This window comes from Sporothrix schenckii, assembly GCF_000961545.1.
Source record: "Sporothrix schenckii 1099-18 chromosome Unknown Cont43, whole genome shotgun sequence".
Lineage (NCBI taxonomy): Eukaryota > Fungi > Ascomycota > Sordariomycetes > Ophiostomatales > Ophiostomataceae > Sporothrix > Sporothrix schenckii.
In genome coordinates this window covers 2,062,474-2,089,921 of record NW_015971144.1, presented here as the reverse complement: position 1 = coordinate 2,089,921, position 27,448 = coordinate 2,062,474, and the positions used below count along the sequence as shown (strand labels likewise).

The following is a 27,448-nucleotide window of genomic DNA, read 5'->3' as shown; positions in this document are numbered from 1 at the left end:
TTCGCTTTTGTTTCTGGGGAAATTGTTGAAAGGCGCCCAGCGCATGAAAAACAAAAATTAAAACAAAAATAGACGTAAAAAAATAAAACCACATTTCCTGACGTCGCGTGCCCGTCACGGCGTCCAAAAATAAAACAAACGCAGACATTACAAAACTCAAACAAAAGAGAAAGAAGGTGTCCAAAAATGAAGAACGATTTGCAGAGCCTATGTCCCGTCTGCAGACTACACGATTACTTCCTCGTATGCCACATCCGGAAGTTGCTGCGTGACGAGCCACCATTGACCACAAGGCCGTCCTTGCGCACATCCAGTGTCGCCATGCTCCGACAGACGGCCGAATAGTCGCCAAAGAAGCGGTGCACGCGCACATCATTGTTGGTCTCGCCCTCGTCGTCGGTCTTTTGTGTCAGGCCGTGGCCCAGTGTGACCACCCAGACGCCTTCAATGTTGATGGCGTGCGAATCGGCGTCCTCGTCGGGCTGGAGGAGCACTGAGTAGATGGAGCCCGTGTACCGCACCGTCGTCTTCTTGTTGGCCACGGGGTCTCGGCAGGGGAACACCCACTTGGTGCCGTTGTGGGAGACGGGGTGCCATGCCGTAATCAAAAGACGGCCAATCGTGACCATGGGGATGCTGCTGACGGGCGTCTTCATCACTGCGGCAACGGTCCGGGGTCCGCGCGGCGTCTGGACACTCATGCCAGCACGAAGCTTGTTGACGCGGATGTACCGGCCGTCAACTAAGGTCACACGGCAGAAACTAGCAAAGCACGGGCCCCTGGAGTTGCGGTAGCGACCCATGCTGACCGAGGAGTAGCTCGGAGGTGCGCCGCCCGGTACATTGGACCGTCGCGTCTTGCTGGGCTCGGGAGGCGGGATGGTGTCAAAGGCCGTGTCCAATGCGTCGCGGCAGGTAGTAAAGAGCGGACTGGACGACGCGTAGAGAAGGGGGCCTGGGTCCTTGAACGAGTTGCATTGCTGAGCGGCGTGCGCGCCCTGCAGACTCGGCAAGTAATGCCGGCCCCAGCGGTTGTAGAAGACGGATTGCGACAGAGCCATGCGCACCTGGCCGTTGACGTCAGTCATCAGTGCGGCACAAGCGGGGTCCCCTGCGTGCGCCGCCTCGCCTGCGGGAAGAGACTCTATGAATGCATCGAGCTGTGCGGTCTCCACGATTTTTGCATAGGGTGCGTTGATGTGCTCGTCCATCTCGTTCAAGGGGCTGAGGGACGAAAGGAATGTGCAAAGCATGGACCGCGAGATGTGAAAAGCAACATCATGTGGCGACAGCGGGCTGTCCACAATTTCAAAGTCGGCATCGTCCACTTTTTCGTCCGTGTACGGGCCATCTGCCAGGTTGCACGATGTCGACGCCTTGTACAGGTCTGTGCTCATTTTTCTGTATTCGAGTTCGGCGTCGATAGGCACTTGGTCGCCTGCATCCGGGCTAAGCGTGTAGCGAAGATAGACATCGCGCGACTGGCCGTACTGGATGTTGCCAACGTCAATGGTGAGCTGCTGTTTCTGTTCCAAAACCGTGGGCTTATGTAAACCGATGGTTGCACCCTGTGTCTGTTCAACCGTCACAGACTGAGGGTACGTCAGACACAGGACGGCATCGTTTGCGTAGGTCGACTGCATGTTGGCCACAGCATGAACAAACACGGTGCCCTACAAACTGTTAGTATTGCAACGCAAACACATTTTGGAATCAAAGGCCTAGACTCTGAGAGCTTACAATCATGCCGGCGTCGGGGATAAAGGCATAGTTGCCGCCAGTAAACTCGGAAATGGACTTGAGCAGACCAGAGCGCAGGCTGTAGCCGAAGCCAAAGGTATGGATGGGCGCCGGGATGCGGCCAAGGGTACGCATCTTGGGGATGTAGCCCTGCGGAGGGGACATGAAGTTGGGCATACCATCGGTCAGGACCATAATAGCAGGCACGCGGCCGGACTGGGTCTTTCCACCATGAAAGAGGTTGATGCCGGACACAATGCCCTGCCACAAGTTGGTTGCGTTCTCGGGACCCATAGACTTGATCTTGGCACGGGTCTTGTCCTTGTTTTCTTTTGTCATTTGTGTCAGCTCCTGGAGCACTTTGACCTCCGTGGCAAAGGTGACAATGCCGAGCCGGTCGCCCTCGTCCAGGGTCTCAAGAATGGTGCGGGAGGCGTGCTTGACCAGGTCGAGCACCGACAGGCCGTTGCGCTCCGGCGTCTCGCCTTCCACCGTGGGTACCGGAGCGTCGTCGCCCATACTGCCGGACACGTCGATGACAAGGACAATGTCACATGGTACATGACGGGTGGGCCGGGCCGTCCCAGCGTCGTCCGGTGCTGACGATGCGCCAACAGCAGCAAAATCTGCAGGCTGATTTGGTGGCGTCACCTTGATGAGCATGCCGTCCCCTGTGGGCAGACGGTGAATGGCTACCGAAAGGGGCGAGTCGCCCGCCTTGGGCCGCAGCGGCAGAGTCTGTTCAGTGGCGTCTCCTTGTTCCTCTGCGGCCGCGTCCTTGTGAGACGACAGCAATGGGATATGAACCTGGCGAAGAATTGTGTTAGTTAATTTGATATTGCAAGAGGAGCGTTGGAAAGTTGAAAAGGTTATACCATTTTGAATTGCAAAGGAGGGAAATTAAAAAGGGGTATGTGAATAAAAACAATGTGCTTGTGAAGGAAGGAACGAATGGCAGGCGAAGAAAACCTGACGGCAAGAGACGCGAAGAAAAGGGAAAGAGCGAAGGGCTTCTAGGAGACGGAGGGTGTGCCTCTTTTCAAAGAAGACGAGACCAAGAGAGGGAAGGAACGAGGGGGAACACTGTATGATGGGGGAGTGCTTCGTATCGTAAGTATGGGCTTCTCCCCGTTATGATACAATCATGCAAGATGTCGTTGTGGAGATGCCACGAGGAGAAATAGAGCTGCAGACCGTCGGGGCTACCAAAGAAAAAGGCAAAAAAGGCCACGGCGCCACGCAAGGCCAATACAATCTAGCCCCGGAGACTGGGCGTCTGTTGGTGCAGTCTGGAACTGGCAAGGCGGTTGTCAAGGCTGATGAGGTTGAAGAGGCTGACAAAAGTAGTGACAGTTGTAGGTTTCGTATTTTATATCGTGTTCTCTGGTCCAGCGGGCTCAAGATAAGGTAGACTCAAGGAGACGATCGTGAGAGAGATGTACAGAGTATGAGAAGAGAAGACGATGAAGGGGAAGGGGCAGAAGATAAAGAAAGGGTGTGTCGCTGCTTGTGATCCAAGCATAGGATGCAGTTGCCCGTTTCATAGGCGTCCTTCCTATTTCGAAGCGCCTCTCTTCCTTATGAGTATCTCTGGTAGAGTTTGAAGAAGAAGCGATGCGAGGCAAACGAGGCCTCAAAAAGAAAAGAAAAAAAAGAAGATCAGGAGGTTTAACCGTTCAATCGGAAGGCGGCGCAGGGAGCACAGTTAGAGAGGGTACGGAGTGCAGTATGCGCCTATTCCGGCAGTCGCTTTCTTCGCTTCTTCGTCACCCGCTTACTATGAAATTGCTAATTTTGGTGATATTCTCTCGTGCATGCATTTGTTAGCGTGATGCTACTGTATGGCGGATGTCGCAACGTTCTCGGATTTGTGATCCATTCGTAACATGTACATCACTCTCCGTACACGTCGGGATCGTACTTAGATGCCATGTAGGCGAATGAGCCTTGCAGAATGCCTCAATGCGGCGAACCAATGAGGATCTGGCAGGGGCCTAGGCAAAGTGGAAGGGAGGCGCACGCCAATGAGAACGCCCCGCTGACAGGGATGGGGCGTCAGGAACGAGTTACCAACAGATGGGCTTACGCCGTTACTACGGCTGGTTATATAGGATGTCCTTTTTGACTGGCGGCTTTTCCGCGGGTCTTCCCATGACAACTGTGGCAGGTGTCTGTGTCTAACGCAGGCTCGACACACAGCCAGCTGAAATTTACTGGATTGAGACGGAACAACACACGGTCATTCGGTGGGTCCGACCGGCCGTTCTACAATACCAAGACCGGTAGTAACAGAGACGCCACCGTAGGCCGCCCGCCAGACTGGGATGTTTTGTGATTCAAGGGGAGCACGAGACGTGAACTTGAACAACGTCTAGGCATGGCCGGGTCTGAACGGTCCCGGGTCCAACATCTCACATCATCTCATCCTCCGTATTCCACGTGAAACGCCAGTTGTGAGGCTGGGGGCTCAACGGTCTCACGACAATTGCGTCGCCTTGCAGAAGACCACGCGGCGGGCCATCGGGCAACCAAGGCAGCAGAAAAGTGCCAAGGTTGGGATATGAATTAAGTGTCGATCAAGGAGCGAAAAAGAAATAGAGGCGACGCCGACATTCACCACGAATCTGCCACTTGGAAAGCCTCGCATATTTTTGCAAAAAGAGAATAGAGTCAGAGAGTCAAGGCGCCATATCCGTGTTACATTTACCACGGTAGCATTGACACGAATGTAACAAACGAAATAGAAGGCGGCTCCGGAGACGGTGAGGACGGTTTACCTTTTCAGGCTCTTTTCATTGAGCCTTTGTTAGTCTTGCTGCAGGCAGATTCTGTGGCTTTTTTGCGTTGTTTTTGCGGACAGAGGATTCTGACAGGGCATTTATTACAGTGTGGCGGACCTGGTAAACAGACCCCTGGGCAGACCATGTCACTCTGTGGCTAAAAATACAGATTTCTGGTGAGAACAGAGTTCGCAGGCAAAACTTCATTGCTTCGTTCACGATGCTCCAAAGAAAGGTCAATGGTCACCCATCCAAACCATCCAAAGCATAACGTCAGCTGCTCCGCCACGAGAATAGGGCTGGGATTTCCTAGGAGCAGCTTCGAGCATGATGGAGGGAGGCGTTGAGTTACCCAAACGATTGACACAATACTATGTTTGGAGCTAGGGACTAAAACTAGTGGTCGATCGTTCTCCATGTTCGAAACATCCTTTTGGTTGAACATCACGATGCTTGGACCAACCGACAGAGCTAGCGGCATGGGCAGACTGCTTATGTATCGTAGTAAGCAACGATGATTGAATGCAAAATCCCACGATCCACCTGGGCGCTTTCTTCGCTCTCCTCTTTTCTCTTTACTCTCGCTCGCTCTCTCCCATTCTCATAACATCGTCATTTTCGAGTCCTGATCTGCAATCCAGCCTTCAGACCTAGACTCCAGAGTGCAGTTCCGACCTATTGGGAACACTCTGCCACAGTAGAGTATCTCAAAGTCACGAGACTTGCCCTGTTTTGAATGTGACATTTGTCTCTGCACAGCCGCATCCAGTCTCTGGGCATCGTCATTTTGCATACGATGTTGTGTGCGCAGTCGCGTACGCAGGACCACTTTCCTGGGAATTTCATGAATTCCATCCGTTTTGACCAGTCAGAGGTCAGCACCCACGAGCCCTACGTGCCCTCAATGCGTCATAGCTTTTGATCGCCACAGGCAATTTATGGCCAGGTCCGATGCGGGGAAGCACAGGGCGCTGTCGTTGCAATGGAGAGGGTGTGTGGTGTCTGACTACGACGCCCAGGGCCCTGTTTGTGTTCTTTTCTGACCATCCTTGCGAGCCTACCTCTTTATTGTTTCTTCTGTGGCCTAGAGTTCTGCTCCCTCGCTTCTGATTGGGACGGCTTTGTGTTTTCTGTTGGCGCTTCTGTCCGGAATGGTCACCTGGCCCTCCACCACGAAGTGCTTGGCCTTTGACGTAGTGCGATGCAGGGTAGTTTTCTGGGAACATGGCCCTGCATCTTGAATGAGATTCATCGTCTCGACCACTTCGTCATGGCCTTTTCGTCGTCCCGTATTCACCCGCTGGGTTGGACGTGTTTCACATCGTCACGATGGGTCTTTGTGCCCATTCCATGACTTTCCTCGCCTCCTTTGTTTGGCAATGTCCTTGGTCTTGGTTGCATGCCCTGTCCACCCTTCTTTTCACAAATGTTACTTCTCAGCGTCTGCATCTCACGATGCATGGTGTCTCATCACCTCCGCGGGCCTCTCGCAGGTTCGCCCGCGGCGCCACCCACTTGGCCTGCATATACCCACGCTCCTCTGCCGTGCTAGTGGGGGTCTGTTGGAACTACTGAGACAGAAACCGCTGTTTCGACAGCATCTTGCCAGACGAGCAGTCCAGCTTCACTTTGGCTCACTTAGTTCATTTGGTTCAGGGTCCCCTCCATTTCATTCGATGTCGGATGGGTGTCGCCTGCAGCCGCTGTGTAAAAGGAGTCAGATATGCATGTCTGTGTCGCCACCTGGACAGGGCAGCATTTATCGGAGCTCTCTGTTTGGTCTGTTCGCCTCGTTGTCCCATTTCCTGTGCTCATTTCCCTGACTGACGGTTTTTTGGCAGTGCTCAAGAAAAACCCTGCTTTTTGTTGCATGCTGTCCAGCGGATCGTCTTACTCGCTCGCTTTTCTATTCACCCGGGCAAAACAGGGTCATTTTGCCTCTCGCAATGAGCACAGCATACCGAGCATGTCTCCGGCTCCGTCTAGCGCAGCATCTTTGTGTGAGATTGACCCTCCGTTGCTCGTCTCTTATTACCTTGAGCTTGGTATTTGGGTATTGGTGTGCACCCTGGAGCCTGGCTGCGCTGGCTCCTTCCTCCGAAAACTCCAGTGTGTAAAATCCGGGGAAGCATGCACTCGTTACCCCCGCTTTCTCAGTGCACTTTTTTTTTTTGTTCAACCCCGACAAGGCTTCCGCTCATGTAAGTGGCCGCCGTCGCGCATTCGCTACGCCATCCGTAATTACATTTTGTAATGTGATTTACCTACTGGTGACAGACCTCTTGTTGGCGCTTGAGAGCGCGTTCCTCGATCGAGCTCTGGGATTTACGAATATGTTGTATCCTTGCCGTTTTCGTCCTTCTACTTATGCTCGACCATGTTCGCCCCATGGTTCCTTCCCTCTTGACATTAAAATTGCGCCTGCCTCAGACGACGCAATAATCGCCACTCCAACCCGATTTGCTCACGTTCTTAAGGCAGGAGCCGTCGGAGTATAGAAGTGGGAGCCAAAACTGGCGCTTGTCAAACCTTGGTCAAGGCTATTATTTTACCTTTTGCTTTTTTTGTCGGCCTTTATTGGCCTGGCCCTGTTATCCGTCAAGCCCTGTGGTCTTGGCTCACATCTATTCGCCAGTTTGTTGCGTAGCCCATTTCCATTGCCAATTTGATCTTGTCGTCAGTTTGGAAGGCAGTCATCGCCCGCCCTTTCTGTGCGAGGCAAGAATCCTGTCCCCCGTTCTTTCCCTTTTTGCTCGTTTCGTCTCTTTCTTTCCCTGCCCCCCAAATTCGCGACTGCCTTGTATTTAACTCTTTGTTCCCCCGTCTCGATGTTTTTCGTTTCGCCTCTCTCTCCTTTCTTGCTCCTTCATCCTCTCTTCTTCACATAACACATTCGTCCAAGCTTTGTCACCAGCAACCACAACGAGAACGTCTCACACACAAGCAAAAAAGCTCACTCTCGGCGCATACGCTGTCCATCACCTAAGAACCACCTACATCTCAACAAGTCACATAATATCCTCTCTTGCTAAACCCATTCAACTCTCACAATGGGCGACTCCTACACCCCGACCACCACGAAGCCCGCTCCCAACATGAGCGCCTACGCTGTCCACTGCCACATGTGCGGTGGTGTGTTTGTCATTAGCAACACCTGCACCAGCTGCGCCCATGTTCAGTGCCAAAAGTGCCTGTAATTGCACTTACACGCGCCGCCTGTAGGGGAGCCTATGGTCTTCCGGAACCGCCCGGAAGTGGAATGCGCCGTGCCTGCACGCTCGCGTCCTTACCCACGCCCCCCACGTGCACAAAACACACCAAGACCGGCGTTCCATATTTTCTGTCATCTGCTTTTGTCAACATTTTACGCCCTGCTTTTCGCGTGTCGTTTTCATTTTATTCGCCTGCCGTTTGACTCTTGACGTCCGGGCGAATCGCATGATTTGCTACGGGATTCGCTACTACGGCGGCTTTTTCGGATTTTCTTCGGAGTGTGTCTTCGGATTTGCATTTCGCGCTCATTTCTATCGTTGTAAGGCGTTGGACAAGACAACGGCGGCGATCTGAAAAAGTACGGCAGCAAAAACAAGTGCTGGACAACGGCAAACAACAGAACGATATACGACAACAAGAACGTGACGGCAACGTCTCTTTCGGGTTTCTTTTTCTTTTCTTTCCCATTGGGTGTTCATCACATTCGGAACGGTCGGCGAAATTGTTGCTTTGGCTGCCCTGCTTCTCCTTGGGAAAATAAGACTGGCTCAACAACAGGTCGGCGGCGATATCGGATTGTGTTTTCTCGTCCCTTTTTTCTTGTTCTCTCTCTGTGTTTTCTTTTCGTTGCCTATTCCCATATCAGCGCAGTCTCTTTTCATATACCCCCATTCCCTCTTTCGTTTCCCACGATTGTTTGTTCTTGTATCACGCAGCGAAGCAGTCTGTGCGGCTATTTCTGTATATCTCCACTCGGATCTTCTTTTCATCACCAGACAGAAAATTGATCAAATTCCGTTATAATTTTACCCTTCGCGCTCTCCGTGACACCGTACGTATCCAGTGTGACTCCCTTTCTCGTGAAAGGACGAACTCGACAGGCGCACTACCAGTCTCCTGATGCCTGGTCATGCCACCTCCAGAATTTAATAGTACGAGCCCCCTTGAGATATCCTGCTCCTCTTGCCGTATCTTTCTGGAAAATGGCCAGTTGCCCATTGCCCATGCCGTCTCATTTTTTTTTTTTAAAAAAAAAAAATCTGTCTTACTGCATAATGTATGCCAGCTGTAAGCTTATGGAGATGACTTTTTAAAGTCCGGAAGGATTTGTAGCGTGAATTTTTGGTTGAAGTAAATTTACTTTTTGGTTCGTTAAATAAAACCGCTTTCAGTATATATATAAATATAAAATTAATCAGTACAATAAATGCAAACAATATGCGTACACACATATATACACAGAAAAGGAAACAGGACAACAGAAAACCTTCCTCCTGATGATCTTAGAACGAAAGTGAAAGGAACAAACAGCTGCTGCGACATTACAAGCTGGCAAGTATAGACTAAAGCCATTTTCTGTTTCATTTGCGACCATGTTTTGTGATATGCTGTCGAGCCCCATACCCCTTAAAGAACATGAATAGTAGATGTTCATAATCGTAGCTCCTAGACATTAAACACTTGAAATTGGATAATAGTCAAACACATTTGGGTCGTGCGGTTTGTTGGTGTTTTGTCGTTCTAGTTGTTGCAACGTGATGCACGTGACTTTACGCGAAGACTGGGCTTTTTTTCAAAACAGGCTAGCGCATTTCTGCCCGTACAGCCAAAAAATTGTCACGGCTCCAAAAGCTTCAATTCTAGGTCGACCGACGTCAAGCTGGATGTGTCATCCATTGCCGCATCACAACCACACACCATGCCTCCGAGATTACCAACATCCCTTGGAGCGGCATTGAGCCGTTGCAGTAACCTCTTTGTGGCACCGATCACGCAGCGATTTACCGTCGCGTCGCTCCACAGCAGCGCCCGTTTGGATGCTCGTACGTTGTCTCCAGGCGACTGTTCCCTTGCGACAGGCGCAAAGCTAACCTGTGACTTTCCTCTAGCCCGGACGCCGCCATCGAGCGGTGCTTCCTTCCTGGACCTCGACAACAACGACGAGTACGGCCGCCCCCGCCCGGCCGCCGACGGCGAACAGGGCCCAGGCCGAGGACCGGCCACAGTTGCGCCCCGCTACGGCCCCAGGAGCGACGCCAACGCGGCCCTGAGCCGCGTGCTTTTCGACAGCGAGACCCGCCGCCGCATGCACGAGCGCCGCGAGGAGCAGAAGCGCACGGCGCTAGAGAAGATGGCCGAGCGCAAGACCACAGAAGACTACGCGCGCCACCTGACGCGGCGCTGGCGTAATGGCGACCTGTATACGGCGCACGACCTCGGCATCGAAGAGATGCACCAGTGGGGCGAGTCGTACCTGAGCCAGCGCGACGTGATTGAGATCCTGGGCATCAACCCGATCGACGAGTACCGCAACTTTAGCATGATTTCCGATTTCGTGACGTCCACGGGCCGCATTCGCGGCAGCAGGGAAACGGCGCTGCGGCCGGTGAACCAGCGGCGCATGGCCAAGGCGGTGCGGCGGGCAATGGGCATGGGCATCCACCCGAGTGTGCACAAGCACCCGGAGATCCTGGCGCCGACCATTGCAGCAATGCCGAGGCCGACGTACGTGCAGAGCGGCGGCAGCCATCGGAAGCGGTAGAATGGAGATGGATGAATGGAGAGTGACGTTTGTTGATAGCAGGAGCGTGAGTGCCCTGGTGTATATTGTATAGATAGGTATAAGAGATTCAAAGAAGAAATACCAAAAAACCAAGATATGACTTTCCATTTTGTAAATATTCTTAGCATGCTCCCCTGTTATATTTTTGCTATGTACAGTTGTCTCTTTCCCTATAGTTTCGGTTCATGCCTTCAGCTCTCGCGTAATTTTGTACCGACGGAGGCCATCGATGTTCGCCGTACAGCCGCGCTTCTTCACCTGCTCCCAAATGTCCGGGTATTCGGCTGCCGCCCAGTCGGCGAACGACGCCTGCAGATCCTGGCCAGGGAGAGCGTTGCAAGCAAGGCCGAGCCTGTGGTTGTTAGACAAAGTTCATACAATTTACTCGTAGCATCGCAACAGGGAGGGTTGGTAACTCACGTCGTTAGTGTCGGCCCGTATCCGACGCTCTTCTCCATGCCTGAAATCAGCTTTTGGACTTCGTCAATGTGGCCTTGGCCAGCAATGGAGCTGCTGTACGCATCAAAAACATCTGGTGGCACGTCCACCTCCATGCGCTGCATCTTGGCCCACACGGACCGTGCAGTCGCGTCGCCAAACGGGAGGCCCTCACAGACATAGAAGAGAATCGCCAGTGTGGCATACGAGGGGCCTTCCACGGAGCCGTCAATCTCGTGCCAAAAGTCCAGCGCCCGCGACCGGTCACCGCTGGCTGCGTACGCCAGCATCAGAGCATTGTACAGTCGCGTGTCCATCTGCACGCGCGTGTCCATTTTGAGCATGTTGTGTACCATCTTCAGGCCCGTCTCGTCGGGCCAGCGGCCGAGACCCTCGAGACAACGCACGTACAGGTCGGCCGTGGGCCGCACTGCCGGGTCGTCGGCACCGCGCATGTGGCCAAACACGTAGCAGGCCATGTCTGGGCGGTGGCGGCGGAAGAAGCCGTCCATGACGCGCACACGGCTGGCCGGCGGCGTCTCGGCAAAGTATTGCCGCAGCAGAGAGTAGGCGTCCCAGGCACGGGCGGTGCTGCTTTGCTTGCGGTCGACAATGTACTCGACAAAGGCATCGCGCACAATGGCGCGTTCCTCCACCGAGTACTGCATGGCGTGCATGGAGAGAACGTCAATGACCTCGAACTGCTGGTCGCAACCAAAGAATGTCATGCACAGAGACACCACGGTGGCGGGCTCGAGTGCGACTTGGCGGTGTTCGGCAATGTCCAAAACGTCACGGATGCGCTGCGTGTTCTTGACGTTCTTGATGTTGCCGGTGGTGGCCGCAGACGCGGATGCCGAGGAGCACAGTGCGCGAATGTACTTGTTGATGACGGGCGCGTCCTCCTCGTCGGGGCAATCAATGCTCTGGAGATGCATAAACGATGCATAGGCGCCGCTGAGGTCGTTGGCGTTGACGCGGTAGTCGAGCTGCAGGATGAACGTCTGCGCGTCGGGTGCAATGTCGAGGCCATTGGCACTCTCAGGCGCCGCGCCGAGCTGCACAAACCGTTCGGCCAGCAGCACATCTCCCTTGGCTGCGGCCACCCGAATCAGACCGTTGACTGTGGCCGCGTCGGGCGACATGTTGGGCCGGTTGGCGTTGTGCTTCTCCATGGTGGCAATCATGTGGCGGATCTCGTCGACGCCCTTGTCGAGCGAGACCACGGCCCACTGAAAGATGACGTCCCAGACGTCCTTGGCCGGATTGGCGTCACACAGGTCTTGGAATGTTGCCTGGACCCACATCTGCTTCTCGGCGAGGCTGTTGCCGTCGCTGCGCTGCGAAAAGGCAAGCAGTTCGGCGTATGTCTGTGCCGTCGCGTGTCGCCGGGCAGCAATGGGCTTCTCGAACCACTCCCGTGTCTTGGCGTAGTTATTTTGCCGTGCGTAAAAGGTGGTCATGATCTCGTGGAAGAGCGGCATATACTCGAGGCCGGCCTCCTCGGCGGCCTTGGCCTCGGCCAGCAGCGCATCTTCACGACCCTCGTTTGCCAGGCCTTGCAGCACCAGCACCCACAGCTCCTTGTCTCGCCGTGAGCGCTTGCCATTCTCGGCTTGACGTGCTTGCTCAGCCGCCGGTTGATCGACGGACCTTGCTGTGAGAGGGGACAATGGCTGTGGCGACAGCCAGTACTTGGTCAGGAGCTCTGCTGCCTCCACAGAGGCACCGTACTGGCACAAAATAAATATGTGACGCTTGAAGTCGAGCGGCGTGTAGGCCCCACGTTTCCGCAGTTCCGTGTAGATCTCGCGGCACATCTCAAGGTGGTCGTGCGCTGCGGCGGTGTTTGCGGCACTGCTCGGCGGTTTTGCGAGAGCTTCGCGGGCGTTCCGCAGATCTTGGAGATCGAGGTCGTGGGCGCAGCCATCGCTTTCGTAGAGCTGCTCCTGTTGCTGTTCAAGGTCCTGACCCTCGTGTCGCAGGTATTGGTAGAGCCGCCGGAACCACTGTGCTTGGGTGGCGTTCACCCGCTTGCCATACTGGTACTTGTAGGCAAAAAAGTCGCGGAAGGCCTGGACTAGGTCGTCGTGCGGCGGCCGGCGGGTGTCTTCAGCAACACTCGCGCGGAATTGCAGGAGCACATCGTAGCCTGGCTCAACGTGCTGCTCTTTGATCTCGCGGGGGGCTTGCGAGCGGAGAACGCCTAGGAAGGTTCGCCGAGAGGTTGTTGAGAAGGATCTGGCTGCAGCTTTGGATCCCGCTTCTACCGTTGTGAAGCGTCTCGTATATCGTTGTGGACGGGGGGCAGGCCGTGCGCAGCTAGGGGACGCAACAGGATTCGTGGTAGGGGGTGTGCTTCGTGAGGTCGAGAGGGAGCAGGTCGAGGTTGACGTCACAGAGGGGACGGCAGGGCGGGCATCGGCGCGGCCATGCACGAGGCAGCGCCTGTACGCATTGCGTGCCGCCAAATGCGACCGCATGGCTGCTACCGCGAGGCTATATGGGACACCGACACAAGCTGCGTTGCGGGAGTACAAAAGAAAGAAAGCTATGAGGGCGGGCTGCGGGGGAGGAAGAGTTAACCACAGCGCACGAGTGTGGTGGGAGTCAGACAGGGCACCGTTCTGGAGGCAGAACTTACCTCTGCATGGCTGCTGGCATCAATTGGTCACGGTGGTCCTAGACAGAGCCGTCAAGAAGGGGTGGGAGTGCCTCGGTGACAGAGTGCGCCGGGTCGTTGGCCGTTGGTGGTGGATCTACGAGATGTTGTTCCAAAATGGGGACCTCTTTTTTGGCCGGATTTTTCTGGCGCGCCAAACTCCGCCAGCCAGTTGCACCTGCCCTGGCGCCCAGCCAGTTACAATGGCCCCAATTGCCCGCATTTTTGTGCACTCACTCTAAAATGGGCCCCAGTATCTACACCGTAAAATCCGCTGGCAGCTTACTTACTTGCAATGAAAACACTGCAAATGTATCATACACAATAGTATTTTGGCACTAAAGACACTGCTTTTCAAACATCGCCATTTTGTTTTCTGCGCATCCCAACGCGATGCAGCGCCTTGACAGAACCGTTTTCAAACCACAAGAGCACGTGATAGCATCTGCTTGGAACAGACAACCACGGCAAGAACCTACCCAAGTCGCCGCTTCCTTGCTTAGATACCACCGGCGCTGTGTCTACACGGTCGTCGAAAACGTCAAAAAGCAAATACCGGAGTAGATGACCACGTCGTGTCAATGCAACCTTTTTGATGATCTGGATCCCCCAACATGAGTGAGGCAGAATGGCACGGAAGAGAAAAACTAAAACTATTGAACAAACATCCTAAGGAAATCAGAAATCAAGCCCGGACGGCAGCACCCAGTGCGCCGCCTGTGAACTGCGTGCCGCCCGCCTGCCGTTGCGTGTTGCCGCCGGCACGAGCGCCTCCGCGGCCGCCTCGTGCGCCACCACCACCACGGCCACCGCCCCGGCCGCGGCCGCCTTGTCTGTCGAAGGCGTTGGCCGAGCCCTGTGTCCGCTGCTCCAGTGTCCGCTCGTTTGACTCCGTCAGCGCGCTGGCCTTGTCGGACAGCGTCAGAGCCAGGCTCTGCAGGCGCGACAGCTCGACGCCCTTGCGGAAGATGACCGTCTGGTTGACCTGGTCCAAGGCCGCCGCCAGCTCCTCGTGGCTGATCATCTTGCTGATGATGGCCGAGATCTTGTGCGTCTCCAGCTCAAACATGTTGCTGAGCGTCTCCAGGGCCAGCGTGTCGTAGAAGGGCGCGTACGTGAACAGGAACGTGCGCACACCCTCCTCCTGGATCTGCTTGGCCAGCATGGCCTTGATGCTGTCGGCCTGCGGCATCAGCTCCCAGATCTTGATGCTGTGGATGAACTCAATCGCCTTCTTCCACTCGCCCGCCGCCAGCGTCTTCGAGGCCTGCATCACGTGGTCGCGTGTGTTCTCCGGCGGGCCCGTGAAGATCTGGCGCTCGTGGTACTCGAGCATGCGGCGGTACGTCTTGCTAATCACCCGCTTCTTGATGTCCGGCGACGAGCCGGTCTGCGCCAGCAGCGGGATCTCCAGCAGCATGCTGCACGTCAGGTACACGCACTCGAGCAGCTCGAGGTTGATGTGCATGTGGAACGGCAGCTGGCGCTGCTTCTCAATGCGCTCCTGCTCGGGCGAGACCTGGCTGTAGCGCTGGATCATGACGCCCTGCGCCAGGAGCTCCTTCTGCCGGCCACTGCCGCAGATCTCCTGCAGCGTGTTCTGCGCATCGTACACAAGACCCTTGCGGAATGCGCAGAGGCCGACCTGCACCAGCGTCCGGTTGTACAGGATCTGCGACTGCACATCGAAGCTGTTGATCGTCTCCTGCAGATGCGACATGAGCATCATGTCACGCGCGCGGTAGTAGTCGTCGTGCAGCGCCAGGAAGTAGATCTGGCACAGCATGGCACGGGCGCGGATGATCCCCTCGCTGTTGGCAAACAGGTAGCCGCACAGCAGGTTCAGCAGACCGGAAGGCTCGCTCGACTCGGCGCGCGGCGTAATCGTCGAGTCGATGCCGCTGGTGGCCTCCTTCCAGCTGTTCTCATCCAGGATCTTGACCACCTGCGCCGGCTTGAAGTAGATGTGCTCGAGTCTCCGCATGACAATGCGGTTCAGGCTCTCTTGGGGGATCTCCAGGGACGAGTCCTTGCGGAGCGTCTCGTAGTAAAGTTGGCCCAGGACAATGGTGTTGTACAGGGCACCCTCGTCCTGGAGGCGGTCGATGTACTCGGACGTGTGGGGGTCAATGTTCTGGAGAGAGCGGACCAACTCGTCGTCCAGACGCTCAACGTACGAGACGATGCTGCCTGGGATCTTGATGTACTTCTGGCCGGCCTCCAGGGTGGGCGGCTTGTCGTCGTCGTCCCACTCCTCGGCGTTCTCGATGACAATGTACTCCTTGTTCTTCTCGAGGATCTTGAAGAGCTGGCCCAGCTCCTTCTCGGCGGCCTTCCAGTGTTCGAGTGGCATGAAGGTGGCAGCGCCCGAGCCCAGGTCGAAGCGTGCCGAGACGAGCGTCAGCAGGACGCGGATCTGCTGGTACGGCGTCACGGCAATCTCGTTGAGCTTCTCCATAATCTTGATCTGCTCTGGCCGGTCGGTGTTCTTCTTACCGCGGGACTCCATGATTGTCCGCAGCTGCTTGAAGATGCCATCGGGCGTGAACTGAACAACACGGCCACCCTTGCCAATAACCGTCGAGAAGCCCTGGTCGTCACCCTCCTCTTCGGTGGGGGCAAACGTAACGGCAGCGGGCGCCCTTCTTGGCGCCGGGGCCTCCTCCTCGTCAGACTCCATGAACTCATCCTTGTCGGCACGGTACTCGTCGATCTGGCTCTGGTACTCCTTGACGACCTTGCGTATGCGCTGCTTGACGGCGTTCAGGCCACGTGCGCTGGTCGCGTTCATCTTCTTCAGGGAGACCTTCTGCATGGAGATCGACTCGTTCAAAAAGTCCTCGAGGTCGGCAACGGCCTTGATGTAGAGCTTGGGGGCCTTGGAACCCTGGCGCAGCTTCTCGGCCTGGCGATTCAGCTTATCGAACTCTGCAAGTGCACACGCGTTAGTGATGAGTCAAACCGCGTCAAGGCGGTCGGTCTATGGCCAAAACGGCGGGGGACAAGACGAACCAGTTGAGATCGAGCCCCAGTCGTTGATCTTCTCGCCGTTCTCAATCGCCGTGATTGTGGCATCGAGCTCGTCGAACCGCTTGTCTTTCGCGCTCTTCACCTTGGCAGAGGGCTCCTCCTCGTCGGAGCTGGCGCCTGAATCTGCGTCGAGCAAGAACGCGTTCGCTCCCCGCGGCCTGTCGCCGTCCGAGTCGGTATCCGAGTCATCATCGTCGTCGTCGTCGTCATCGTCATCATCGTCGTCCTCGTCCTCGTCATCGTCGTCGAGCTCGTCGAGCTCCTCCTCCTCATCGGAGTAGAGTTCCTCCTCGTCGGAGCTGCTCTCGCTGGAGCTGTCGTTTCCGGAGCGGAAAAAGCGCGTGGCAGACATATTGATGGTCGTATGTCGCTTCTGATGCCGTGGGTGGCCGATGGTTGCAGAGTCCCAGGGTCTGTCTGCCAGAGGTGTGAAAAAGGGCTCCGGGCGAGTATTGTTTTGCTGGCTAGCCGCACAATGTGGGCAATGGGCAAATGGAGGGGAAACGAAAACGGAAAAAAATACTGACCAGACAGAAAAATTTACTGAATTTAGTGGGGTTTGCTGGGGCTAGAGGAGGGCGGACCGGCATAGCACGTGCCAGCTGGCAGAATCTAGGAAGTTTGCGCGTATCCAGTATGAACTTAACCAGACGACGAACCATGGCACGTGAAATTATCTAATATCAATGCCGCCTCCCCCAAACAGGCAACCTGCCAGGCAAAAAAATCTTGCCGCTCGGAGGAGGCCCTGCATCATACCGTGTCGCGACTTTCTCAGTGTTTGCAAGGGCAAACAGTGCCTCAATACATCACCGCCGAGCTCTCAACGACCTCGCACCAAACGCATAAGCATCCTGCATCATCCAGGGTGATCAGACATTTCTATAGGCATTCTTCCGAAGCATAATCCGGACTGCACCGCCAAACAGAAGCTCGACACGGCGGACGCGAGGCGCAACGCTCGCTAGCCATTGCAGCTCAGGTGCTGCCTACAACATTTCCGTTTTCATTCTCGTGACATTCATATCACATCGCCACCCGACATCGATCACCTGTGCTGCATCGCATAACTGTGTCATCATACCACGCGCGCCTCCTTTTTCTGGAGCAGGCTCCCACGCACGATCGTTCCTTCCGTCTCAGTCGCGATGTCGTCTCTTCCTCCCCCGCCGCCGGGATGGGCCCCTCCACCGCCGCCGCCGCCGCCTCCTGACTCTTCCATGCTCCCTGCACCTCCTGCGGTTCCTCCTCCGCCGCCTCCCCCGTCCTCGGGCTATAAGCCACTCAGCGAACTCGAGCTAGCGAAGCTCGAGCAGAAGAAGAACGAATGGCTCCGCACACGACGCAACCGTTTCGGCGAGAAACGGAGGGGTGGCTTTGTTGAGACACAAAAGGCCGACATGCCACCGGAGCATCTGCGCAAGATTGTCAAGGACATTGGCGATGTCTCGCAGAAGAAGTACACGAGCGACAAGCGCAGCTATCTCGGCGCGCTCAAGTTCATGCCGCATGCCGTTCTCAAGCTGCTCGAGAACATGCCCATGCCCTGGGAGTCGGCGCGCGAAGTCAAGGTTCTGTACCATGTCAACGGCTGCCTGACTCTGGTCAACGAGATCCCGCGAGTCATTGAGCCCGTTTTCCACGCGCAGTGGGCGGCCATGTGGGCGGCCATGCGGCACGAGAAGCGCAACCGACGGCTGTTCAAGCGCATGCGATTCCCGCCCTTTGACGATGAGGAGCCGCCCCTGTCCTGGTCGGAAAACATTGAGGATGTCGAGCCGCTCGAGCCGATCCAGCTGGAGCTGCACGAGGAGGAGGACGAGGCGGTCTACGAGTGGTTCTACGACAGCCGGCCCTTGGTGGACACGTCGCATGTCAACGGCCCCAGCTACAAGTCATGGAACCTCAACCTGCAACAGATGGCCGCTCTGTACCGTCTTAGCCGTCCCCTGCTCAGCGAGCGGCAGGACTCCAACTACTTTTACCTGTTCGAGCCGCAGAGCTTCTTCACCTCCAAGGCTCTGAACGTCGCTCTTCCTGGCAGCGCCCGTTTCGAGCCGCTGTACAAGGACATCGACCCGAACGACGAAGACTTTGGCGAGTTCAATGCCATTGACCGCATCATTTTCCGCAGCGCGATCCGGACCGAGTCGCGGGTCGCCTACCCCCATTTGTACAACTCGTTCCCGCGAAGCGTGCGGAACACGTGGTACTCATACCCGCAGACCGTGTACACGCTGACGAAGAACTCGGACCTGCCTACCTTCCACGTCGTGTCCAACATCAACCCCGTCTCGTCGCGCTCCGACACCAAGTTTACGACCACGAGCCACGAGGACGAGATCTTTGGCTACGGCAGCAACGAGGAGCCAGAGGAAAGCCTCTTCGACCTGCCGGCCGACCTGGAGCCGTTCATGGCCGACGAGGACCTGACCACGGACGACACCTTTGATGCTATCGATCTGTGGTGGGCGCCGTACCCCTTCAACCGCCGCTCTGGCAAGATGGTGCGCGCACAGGACGTCCCGCTGGTCAAGTGGATGTACCTGGAGCATCCGGCCCGCCATATGCCCATGAAGGTGGGCGTTTCGTACCAGAAGCTGCTCAAGACCTACGTTCTCAACGAGCTGCACAAGAAGAAACCCAAGACGCTCCAGCGGCAGGACCTGCTGCGGACACTGAAGCAGACAAAGTTCTTCCAGCAGACGACGATCGACTGGGTCGAGGCCGGTCTGCAGGTGTGTCGGCAGGGCTTCAACATGCTGAACCTGCTCATCCACCGCAAGAACCTGACGTACCTGCACCTGGACTACAACTTCAACCTGAAGCCCGTCAAGACGCTCACCACCAAGGAGCGCAAGAAGTCCCGATTTGGTAACGCATTCCACCTGATGCGCGAAATCCTGCGCCTGACCAAGCTCATTGTCGACGCCCAGGTTCAGTACCGCCTTGGCAACATCGACGCCTTCCAGTTGGCGGATGGCATTCTGTACGCATTCAACCACGTCGGCCAGCTGACGGGCATGTACCGGTACAAGTACAAGTTGATGCACCAGATCCGGTCCTGCAAAGATCTCAAGCACCTGATCTACTACAAGTTCAACGCCGGCGGCATCGGCAAGGGCCCTGGCTGCGGTGTGTGGGCACCGGCTTGGCGTGTCTGGCTTTTCTTCATGCGCGGCATCATCCCGCTGCTGGAACGCTGGCTGGGCAACCTGCTCTCGCGCCAGTTTGAGGGCCGTCACAGCAAGGGTGTTGCGAAGACGGTAACAAAGCAGCGTGTCGAATCGCACTTTGACCTCGAGCTGCGTGCGTCCGTCATGGCGGATTTGATGGACATGATGCCCGAGGGCATCCGGCAGAGCAAGGTGAACACCGTCCTGCAGCATCTCTCGGAGGCCTGGCGGTGCTGGAAGAGCAACATTCCCTGGAAGGTGCCCGGTCTGCCGGCGCCCATTGAGAACGTCATTCTGCGCTATGTCAAGGCCAAGGCCGACTGGTGGATCTCGGTGGCACATTACAACCGTGAGCGCATCCGCCGCGGTGCCACCGTCGACAAGACTGTCGCCAAGAAGAACGTTGGCCGCCTCACGCGGCTCTGGCTCAAGGCCGAGCAGGAGCGCCAGCACAACCACATGAAGGACGGCCCGTACGTGTCGTCGGAAGAGGCGGTGGCCATCTACACCACGACGGTGCACTGGCTGGAGTCGAGAAAATTCTCGCCCATCCCCTTCCCCAGCGTGTCGTACAAGCACGACACCAAAATCCTGATCCTGGCCCTCGAGCGCCTGCGGGAGTCGTACTCGACCAAGGGCCGCCTGAACCAGAGCCAACGCGAAGAACTGGCCCTCATTGAGCAAGCGTACGACAACCCCGGCACGACGCTGGAACGGATCAAGCGCTTCCTGTTGACGCAGCGTGCGTTCAAGGAGGTGGGCATCGACATGAACGACAACTACAGCACAATCAACCCGGTCTACGACATTGAGCCCATCGAGAAGATCAGCGACGCCTATCTTGACCAGTATCTCTGGTACCAGGCGGACCAGCGCCACCTGTTCCCTGCCTGGATCAAGCCGTCCGACTCTGAGGTGCCGCCGCTGCTGGTGTACAAGTGGACGCAGGGCATCAACAACCTGCAGAATGTGTGGGAGACGGCAGACGGTGAGTGCGACGTCCTGATTGAGACGCAGCTGTCCAAGGTCTACGAAAAGATTGAGCTCACGCTTCTCAATTCGCTGCTGCGTCTGATCATGGACCACAATTTGGCGGACTACATCACGGCCAAGAACAACGTGACCCTTGCCTACAAGGACATGAGCCACGTCAACAGCTACGGCATGATCCGCGGCCTGCAGTTTGCGGCCTTTGTCTTCCAGTACTATGGCCTCATTCTTGATCTGCTTCTCCTCGGACCGCAGCGTGCCAGTGAGATTGCAGGCCCGCCCCATGCGCCCAACGACTTTTTGCAGTTCCAGGACCGGGAGACGGAGACCAAGCACCCCATCCGCCTGTACACGCGCTACATTGACAAGATTTGGGTGTTCCTGCGGTTTTCGGCCGACGAGTCCCGCGACCTCATCCAGCGCTTCCTCACCGAGCAGCCCGATCCCAACTTTGAAAACGTCATTGGCTACAAGACGAAGCGGTGCTGGCCTCGTGATTCGCGCATGCGCCTGATGCGCCACGACGTCAATCTGGGCCGCGCCGTGTTCTGGGATCTCAAGAACCGTCTGCCCCGGTCGGTGACCACGATCGAGTGGGAGGACACGTTTGCCAGCGTGTACAGCCGCGACAACCCGAACCTGCTGTTCTCCATGGCCGGGTTTGAGGTGCGCGTGCTGCCCAAGATACGCAACCAGAACGACGAGTTCCCGGTCAAGGACAGCGTCTGGTCGCTTGTGGACAACACGACAAAGGAGCGGACCGCCCATGCCTTTTTGCAGGTGACGGAGGAGGATGTGGCCAAGTTCAACAACCGCATCCGCCAGATCCTCATGTCGTCCGGCTCGACAACGTTCACCAAGATTGCCAACAAGTGGAACACGGCGCTGATTGCGCTCTTCACCTACTACCGCGAGGCCGCTGTGTCGACCGTGAGCCTCCTCGACGCCATTGTCAAGTGCGAGACAAAGATTCAGACCCGTGTCAAGATTGGCCTCAACTCCAAAATGCCGTCGCGTTTCCCGCCCGCTGTGTTCTACACGCCCAAGGAACTGGGCGGTCTTGGTATGATTTCGGGCTCACACATTTTGATCCCGACAAGCGACAAGCGGTGGTCCAAGCAGACGGACGTCGGTGTCACCCATTACCGCGCCGGTATGACGCACGACGAAGAAACGCTGATCCCCAACATCTTCCGGTACATCATTCCGTGGGAGGCCGAGTTTGTCGACTCGCAGCGTGTCTGGACCGAGTACTCGCAGAAGCGGCTCGAGGCGAACCAGCAGAACAGACGTCTGACCCTGGAGGATCTCGAGGACAGCTGGGACCGCGGTCTGCCGCGGATCAACACCCTCTTCCAGAAGGACCGCAGCACGCTGAGCTTCGACAAGGGTTTCCGCGCTCGCGCCGATTTCAAGATTTACCAGCTTATGCGGAGCAACCCCTTCTGGTGGACCAGCCAGCGGCACGACGGCAGGTTGTGGTCTCTCCAGAGCTACCGTACCGATGTGATCCAAGCCCTGGGTGGTGTCGAAACGATTCTCGAGCACAGTCTGTTCCGCGCGACTGGCTACGCATCCTGGGAGGGTCTCTTCTGGGAAAAGGCCTGTCTCGCCAAGGGTACTCGTCTCTGCCGCTACGATGGATCGCTGGTCAACGTCGAGGATGTCCAAGAAGGCGACCTGCTCCTGGGCCCCGACGGCGGCCCCCGCAAGGCTTTTAACATTGTGTCCGGCAAGGAACGCCTGTACCGCATCAAGACTGGTCGGTGCGAGGATCTGGTGGTCACGCCCAACCATATCCTGACTCTGCACGAACCTTGTTGCCACGACCGTGGGGACAACAGAATGGAAGACGTGATCGGCGACCGGTCCGTCCCGGAGAGCAGTCCTGACGGCCACTGGACGACCGTCGAGATGACGGCGGCCGATTTTGCGGCTATGGACCCCTCCTCGCGCTCGCGATACCAGCTCTACAGAGCCCCTCCATTCGAGTATGCCGAGCAGGACGTGCCAGTCGACCCTTACTTCTTGGGCTTGTGGCTTGGTGACGGCCACCGCGTGGATGCTGCCATCGCCATCGACCCTGAGCAGGAAATCCGCGATTTCCTGGCGGCGTACGCCGCCGAGCTGGACCTGCATTTTGATCACCATGTCGGAGACCGCACCATGTCCGATGGCGGCCCCAAGCACGCGTGGCAGGCGCCCATCGTAGTCCCCACGCCCTTGCGTGCCGACCGCAGGTTGTCTCCGAGCGACCCAGTACCATTTTCGCAGCAAACCACCCGCGCCGGGACACCGGTAGAAGCAGATGGTCCTAAGGAGATTGTCTTGTCAGCATTTGACTTTGATTGTTTCCCGGCCCCCAGAGTCGTCGACATCACCACAGAAGCACTGGAGCACGCGCAGGTCGACGACGTCCTGGACATGATCCCGGTCGGGGAGGGGGACCTTCCCGCCGATGACCTCCTGTCCGCGCTTCAAGAGATCAAGGACGACGAGGACGATAGAGGAGCGCTCCGCGCCGACGAACACACCCGGCAAATTCGCTTGCGGTCTGGCCGCCGAGCCTATGGTGACCTGAATGAAGACGAGGAGGAGCTGCTGGCCCTGCAGATCGCATCTGCGGGTGCTGCGAGTGGCCGCAAGGTCAGCACCCTCCTGAATGCCCTCCGGCCTCTGGGCGTCCTCTCCCGCGGTGTTAGCCCCGACACCAAGCGCATCCCGGAGTGCTACCTCAAGAACTCCCGCGAGGTCCGCCTGGCCGTTTTGGCCGGTTTGATCGATTCCGACGGGACGTACGTCGCGAATGACGCGGCCGGTGTCGGTGCCTTTGTCTACGCACAGTCCAAACGGCGACACTCGCGCCTCTTCTGGGACGCCGTGACGCTGACGCGCTCGCTTGGCTTCAAGGTCACCACGTCGGAGGTTGTTCCACCGCCCAGCGAACGCGCCAAGACGGCAGACACTGCCCTGCGCGCCGTCATCACCGGGGACATTCACGAGATCCCGACGCTCTTGGCCCGCAAGATCGCCATGAGGCGGTTTGCACCTGCCACTGGCAGGTACATGATTACAGACATCGAGCTCGAGGAGCATGAGACCGAATGGGCTGGCTTCCGCGTTGATCAAGATCAGCTGTACCTTCGACATGATCACGTGGTTGTCCACAATTCTGGCTTTGAAAATTCACTCAAGTTCAAAAAGCTCACATCGGCCCAGCGGAGTGGTCTGTCGCAGATTCCGAACCGTCGGTTTGTTCTATGGTGGTCGCCGACGATGAACCGAGCGTCGGTGTACGTTGGTTTCCAGGTGCAGCTGGATTTGACGGGCATTTTCCTTCACGGCAAGCTGCCGACGCTCAAGATCTCGCTGATCCAAATCTTCCGGGCGCATCTGTGGCAAAAGATCCACGAGTCTGTTGTGATGGATCTGTGCCAAGTGTTTGACCAGGAGCTTGATTCCCTGGGCATCGAGTCTGTGCAGAAGGAGACGATCCACCCGCGCAAGTCGTACAAGATGAACAGTTCATGCGCCGATATCCAGCTGTTCCCGAGCCAGCGGTGGAACGTGACGCGTCCGTCGCTCCTGTTTGACTCCAAGGACACGCTCGAGGCCACGACGACGGACAAGTTCTGGATCGACGTCCAGCTGCGGTATGGCGACTACGACTCGCACGACATTGAGCGCTACGTCCGTGCCAAGTACCTCGACTATACCACGGACAGCATGAGTCTGTATCCGTCGCCGACGGGTTTGATGATTGGCATCGACATGGCGTACAACCTGTACTCGGCGTACGGGCAGTACTTCCCCGGTCTGAAGATTCTTGTACAGCAGGCCATGGCCAAGATCATCAAGGCCAACCCGGCACTGTACGTCCTGCGCGAGCGCATCCGCAAGGGCCTGCAGCTGTACGCGTCGGAGAGCAACCAAGAGTTTTTGAACTCGCAAAACTACTCGGAGCTCTTCAGCAACCAGACACAGCTGTTCATCGACGACACCAACGTCTACCGCGTGACCATCCACAAGACATTTGAAGGCAACCTGACGACCAAGCCCATCAACGGCGCCATCTTCATCTTCAACCCGCGCACCGGCCAGCTCTTCCTCAAGATCATCCACACGAGCGTTTGGGCCGGCCAGAAGCGTCTGGGTCAGCTGGCCAAGTGGAAGACGGCCGAGGAAGTCGCGGCGCTGATCCGCTCGCTGCCGGTGGAAGAGCAGCCGAAGCAGCTGATTGTCACGCGCAAGGGTCTGCTGGACCCGCTCGAGGTGAACCTGCTCGACTTCCCCAACATCTCGATCCGCGCGTCCGAACTGCAGCTGCCCTTCCAGGCCGCGATGAAGGTGGAGAAGCTGGGTGACATGATTCTGCGCGCGACCGAGCCGCAGATGGTGCTTTTCAACCTCTACGACGAGTGGCTGAAGAGCGGCATCTCCTCGTACACGGCCTTTTCGCGTCTCGTCCTGATCCTGCGTGGTCTGCACGTGAACCAGGACAAGACGAAGCTGATTCTGCGGCCGGACAAGACCATCATCACGCAGGACCATCACATCTGGCCGTCGCTGACGGACGAGGAATGGATCAAGGTGGAAACGCAGCTGCGCGACCTGATTCTCAACGACTACGGCAAGAAGAACAACGTCAACGTGTCGAGCCTGACGACCAGCGAAGTGCGCGACATCATTCTCGGCATGGAAATTTCGGCGCCGTCGATGCAGCGCCAGCAGGCGGCCGAAATCGAGAAGCAGCAGCAAGAACAGCAGCAGCTGATGGCGACCACGACCAAGACGCACAACATCCACGGCGAGGAGATGATTGTGACGACGACGTCGCAGTTTGAGACGCAGACGTTTGCGTCCAAGACGGAGTGGCGCACGCGCGCCATTGCGACGTCGAACCTGCGCACGCGCGCCAACAACATCTACGTGTCGCCGGCCGACAGCGACAGCGGCGCGCTGACGTTTGTGATGCCCAACAACATTCTCAAAAAGTTCATCACGATTGCGGACCTGCGTGTCCAGGTGGCCGGCTACCTGTACGGCTCCTCGCCGCCCGAGACGGACCAGGTGAAGGAGATCCGGTGCATTGTGCTGGTGCCGCAGATTGGCGGTCTGCGGGGCGTCCAGCTGCCGCAGCAGCTGCCGCAGCACGAGTACCTCCGGAACCTCGAGCCGCTGGGCATCATCCATACGGTGTCGGGCAACGAGCTGCCGTACATGTCGGCGGCGGACGTGACGGAGATGGCGCGCCTGCAGGACGAGCACGAGTCGTGGTCCGTCAACCGCGACAGCAACATCTCCGTGTCGGTGTCCTTCACGCCGGGCAGCGTCTCGCTGTCGGCGTGGGGCCTGTCGCCGCAGGGCTTCTCGTGGGGCGTGCAGAACAAGGACACGCAGAGCGACCAGCCGCAGGGCTTCACGACGAGCATGGGCGAGAAGCGCAAGCTGCTGCTGAGCCCCAAGTACAAGGGCTTCTTCCTGGTCCCCGAGAACGGCCGGTGGAACTACAGCTTCATGGGGTCGGACTTTGCCGGCCTGGCCAAGAAGAGCGTGCACGTCAAGCTCGACACGCCGCAGCCGTTCTACAGCGACCAGCACCGGCCACTGCACTTCCAAAACTTTGCCGAGCTGGAAGACATTTGGGTGGACCGCGACGACAGCTTTGCCTAAGCGGGCAGGTCTCAGTCCTTGCGGCACGACGAGGAGAGGAGAGTGGACGAAAATGCATACGGGCACAAAAGGGCACGAGACCAGCCCAAAAAGGTGCCCGTCGGTGGTAAGGGTCGTGGACAAAAAAAAAAAAAAAAAAAAAAAAACTTTTTAGTACATTTATTTTGCATGTTTGATCTTCATTTTCGGACTTCTAAATGGCACGGCGACGCTGCATCACGAGTTTGTTTCCAGTTTCGATTTGAATCCTATGGCCTCTGTTTTCGTTTTCATAGTCTTTTTTTCTCCTTTTTATGGTCTTTGATCTTTAGCTGTTCAACATGACGCCGGCCCGAGGGTTTAGCAAAAATGCGCGTGGGATGTGAGTGTGTCAAAAGATGTAGGCCTGTCAGATGACCAATCCGATTCGAGGCAGACAAGGCAAGAGCGCGTGAGCATCACCAGTCGCCAGGTCCCTTCCCTACGACAAGGGCGCCTGCGGTTCGTGGGGCCTGTGACAGGTGCGGCCTGTTCGTCGCACCTTCCCATCACAGCACGAGCTTGGTAAGAACTGAACAAGCAGCGGCGCCCGGCGGCAACGGGCCTGCCGACGCCATCAGAGTCTCTTGTATTGCTCGTTTCTGGCGAGCGAGCGGAGAGCCCCAGACAGCAACGCGGAATCAGCGCCTCGCAGTGATGATCAAGTAAATTGCACAGATTCATGCATTAATGCATTGCAAGCAAATCAAAAAGGCGCGGCCAACAACAGGTTAGCGCCAGCCTTGTCCATGAAAAAAGGTGGGGTGGGCTGGACAGAGCAGGACAAAAAGGGCAGGGGCGACACGAGGAAGGACGCCGTATTGGGCAAGAAAGACGGAGTGGAAGGAGGTCGCACAACTACAATGGAGCAACTCGAAAAAGAGGGAAGGAGCAGATTGCACATGTCAAAAGCAGGATGCGGCCCAGCCAAGGACGAGAATGCGACGTCCAGCACCTCCAAATAAAGAAAATGGAACAATAAACAAACCGATGTGACCCGTCGCGCCTGTTACCGCAAATAGACAGGCCCTGCAGCTGACGTTCCTGCGTACCTGCATTGTGCTGCAGACACATTCGGAGGATATGCCTCCCCAGGGCAAAGCGACGGAGTCGACTCGGTGTAAAGACGCGTACAAACCAAGGAAAGACTGACCAGGCTGACTTC

The 27,448-nt window shown here is 56.7% G+C and overlaps 6 protein-coding genes across 6 annotated transcripts; 3 read left to right on the top strand and 3 right to left on the bottom strand.

The window, feature by feature from the left end:
- Nucleotides 1–233: 233 nt before the first annotated feature.
- SPSK_02265 (U-box domain containing protein) lies at nt 234–2,618 on the bottom strand (the record flags this gene model as incomplete). Its single annotated transcript, XM_016729137.1, has 3 exons — nt 234–1,673; nt 1,741–2,547; nt 2,616–2,618. 3 exons carry the CDS (start codon nt 2,616–2,618, stop codon nt 234–236), a joined length of 2,250 nt encoding a protein of 749 aa, XP_016589405.1.
- Nucleotides 2,619–2,884: 266 nt separating this feature from the next.
- SPSK_02871 (uncharacterized protein) lies at nt 2,885–3,151 on the top strand (the record flags this gene model as incomplete). Its single annotated transcript, XM_016729733.1, has 1 exon — nt 2,885–3,151. One exon carries the CDS (start codon nt 2,885–2,887, stop codon nt 3,149–3,151), a length of 267 nt encoding a protein of 88 aa, XP_016589404.1.
- A 6,281-nt stretch (nt 3,152–9,432) lies between these two features.
- On the top strand, nt 9,433–10,275 carry SPSK_02705 (37S ribosomal protein S18; the record flags this gene model as incomplete). The annotated part of the gene is made up of 2 exons (XM_016729572.1): nt 9,433–9,556; nt 9,623–10,275. 2 exons carry the CDS (start codon nt 9,433–9,435, stop codon nt 10,273–10,275), a joined length of 777 nt encoding a protein of 258 aa, XP_016589403.1.
- A 204-nt stretch (nt 10,276–10,479) lies between these two features.
- SPSK_02224 (complex I intermediate-associated protein) lies at nt 10,480–13,217 on the bottom strand (the record flags this gene model as incomplete). Its single annotated transcript, XM_016729097.1, has 2 exons — nt 10,480–10,648; nt 10,717–13,217. 2 exons carry the CDS (start codon nt 13,215–13,217, stop codon nt 10,480–10,482), a joined length of 2,670 nt encoding a protein of 889 aa, XP_016589402.1.
- Nucleotides 13,218–14,081: 864 nt separating this feature from the next.
- On the bottom strand, nt 14,082–16,778 carry SPSK_02230 (translation initiation factor 3 subunit C; the record flags this gene model as incomplete). The annotated part of the gene is made up of 2 exons (XM_016729103.1): nt 14,082–16,324; nt 16,409–16,778. 2 exons carry the CDS (start codon nt 16,776–16,778, stop codon nt 14,082–14,084), a joined length of 2,613 nt encoding a protein of 870 aa, XP_016589401.1.
- A 796-nt stretch (nt 16,779–17,574) lies between these two features.
- Nucleotides 17,575–26,265, top strand: SPSK_02126 (pre-mRNA-processing factor 8; the record flags this gene model as incomplete). Its single annotated transcript, XM_016729003.1, has 1 exon — nt 17,575–26,265. One exon carries the CDS (start codon nt 17,575–17,577, stop codon nt 26,263–26,265), a length of 8,691 nt encoding a protein of 2,896 aa, XP_016589400.1.
- Between the last annotated feature and the right edge of the window lie 1,183 nt (nt 26,266–27,448).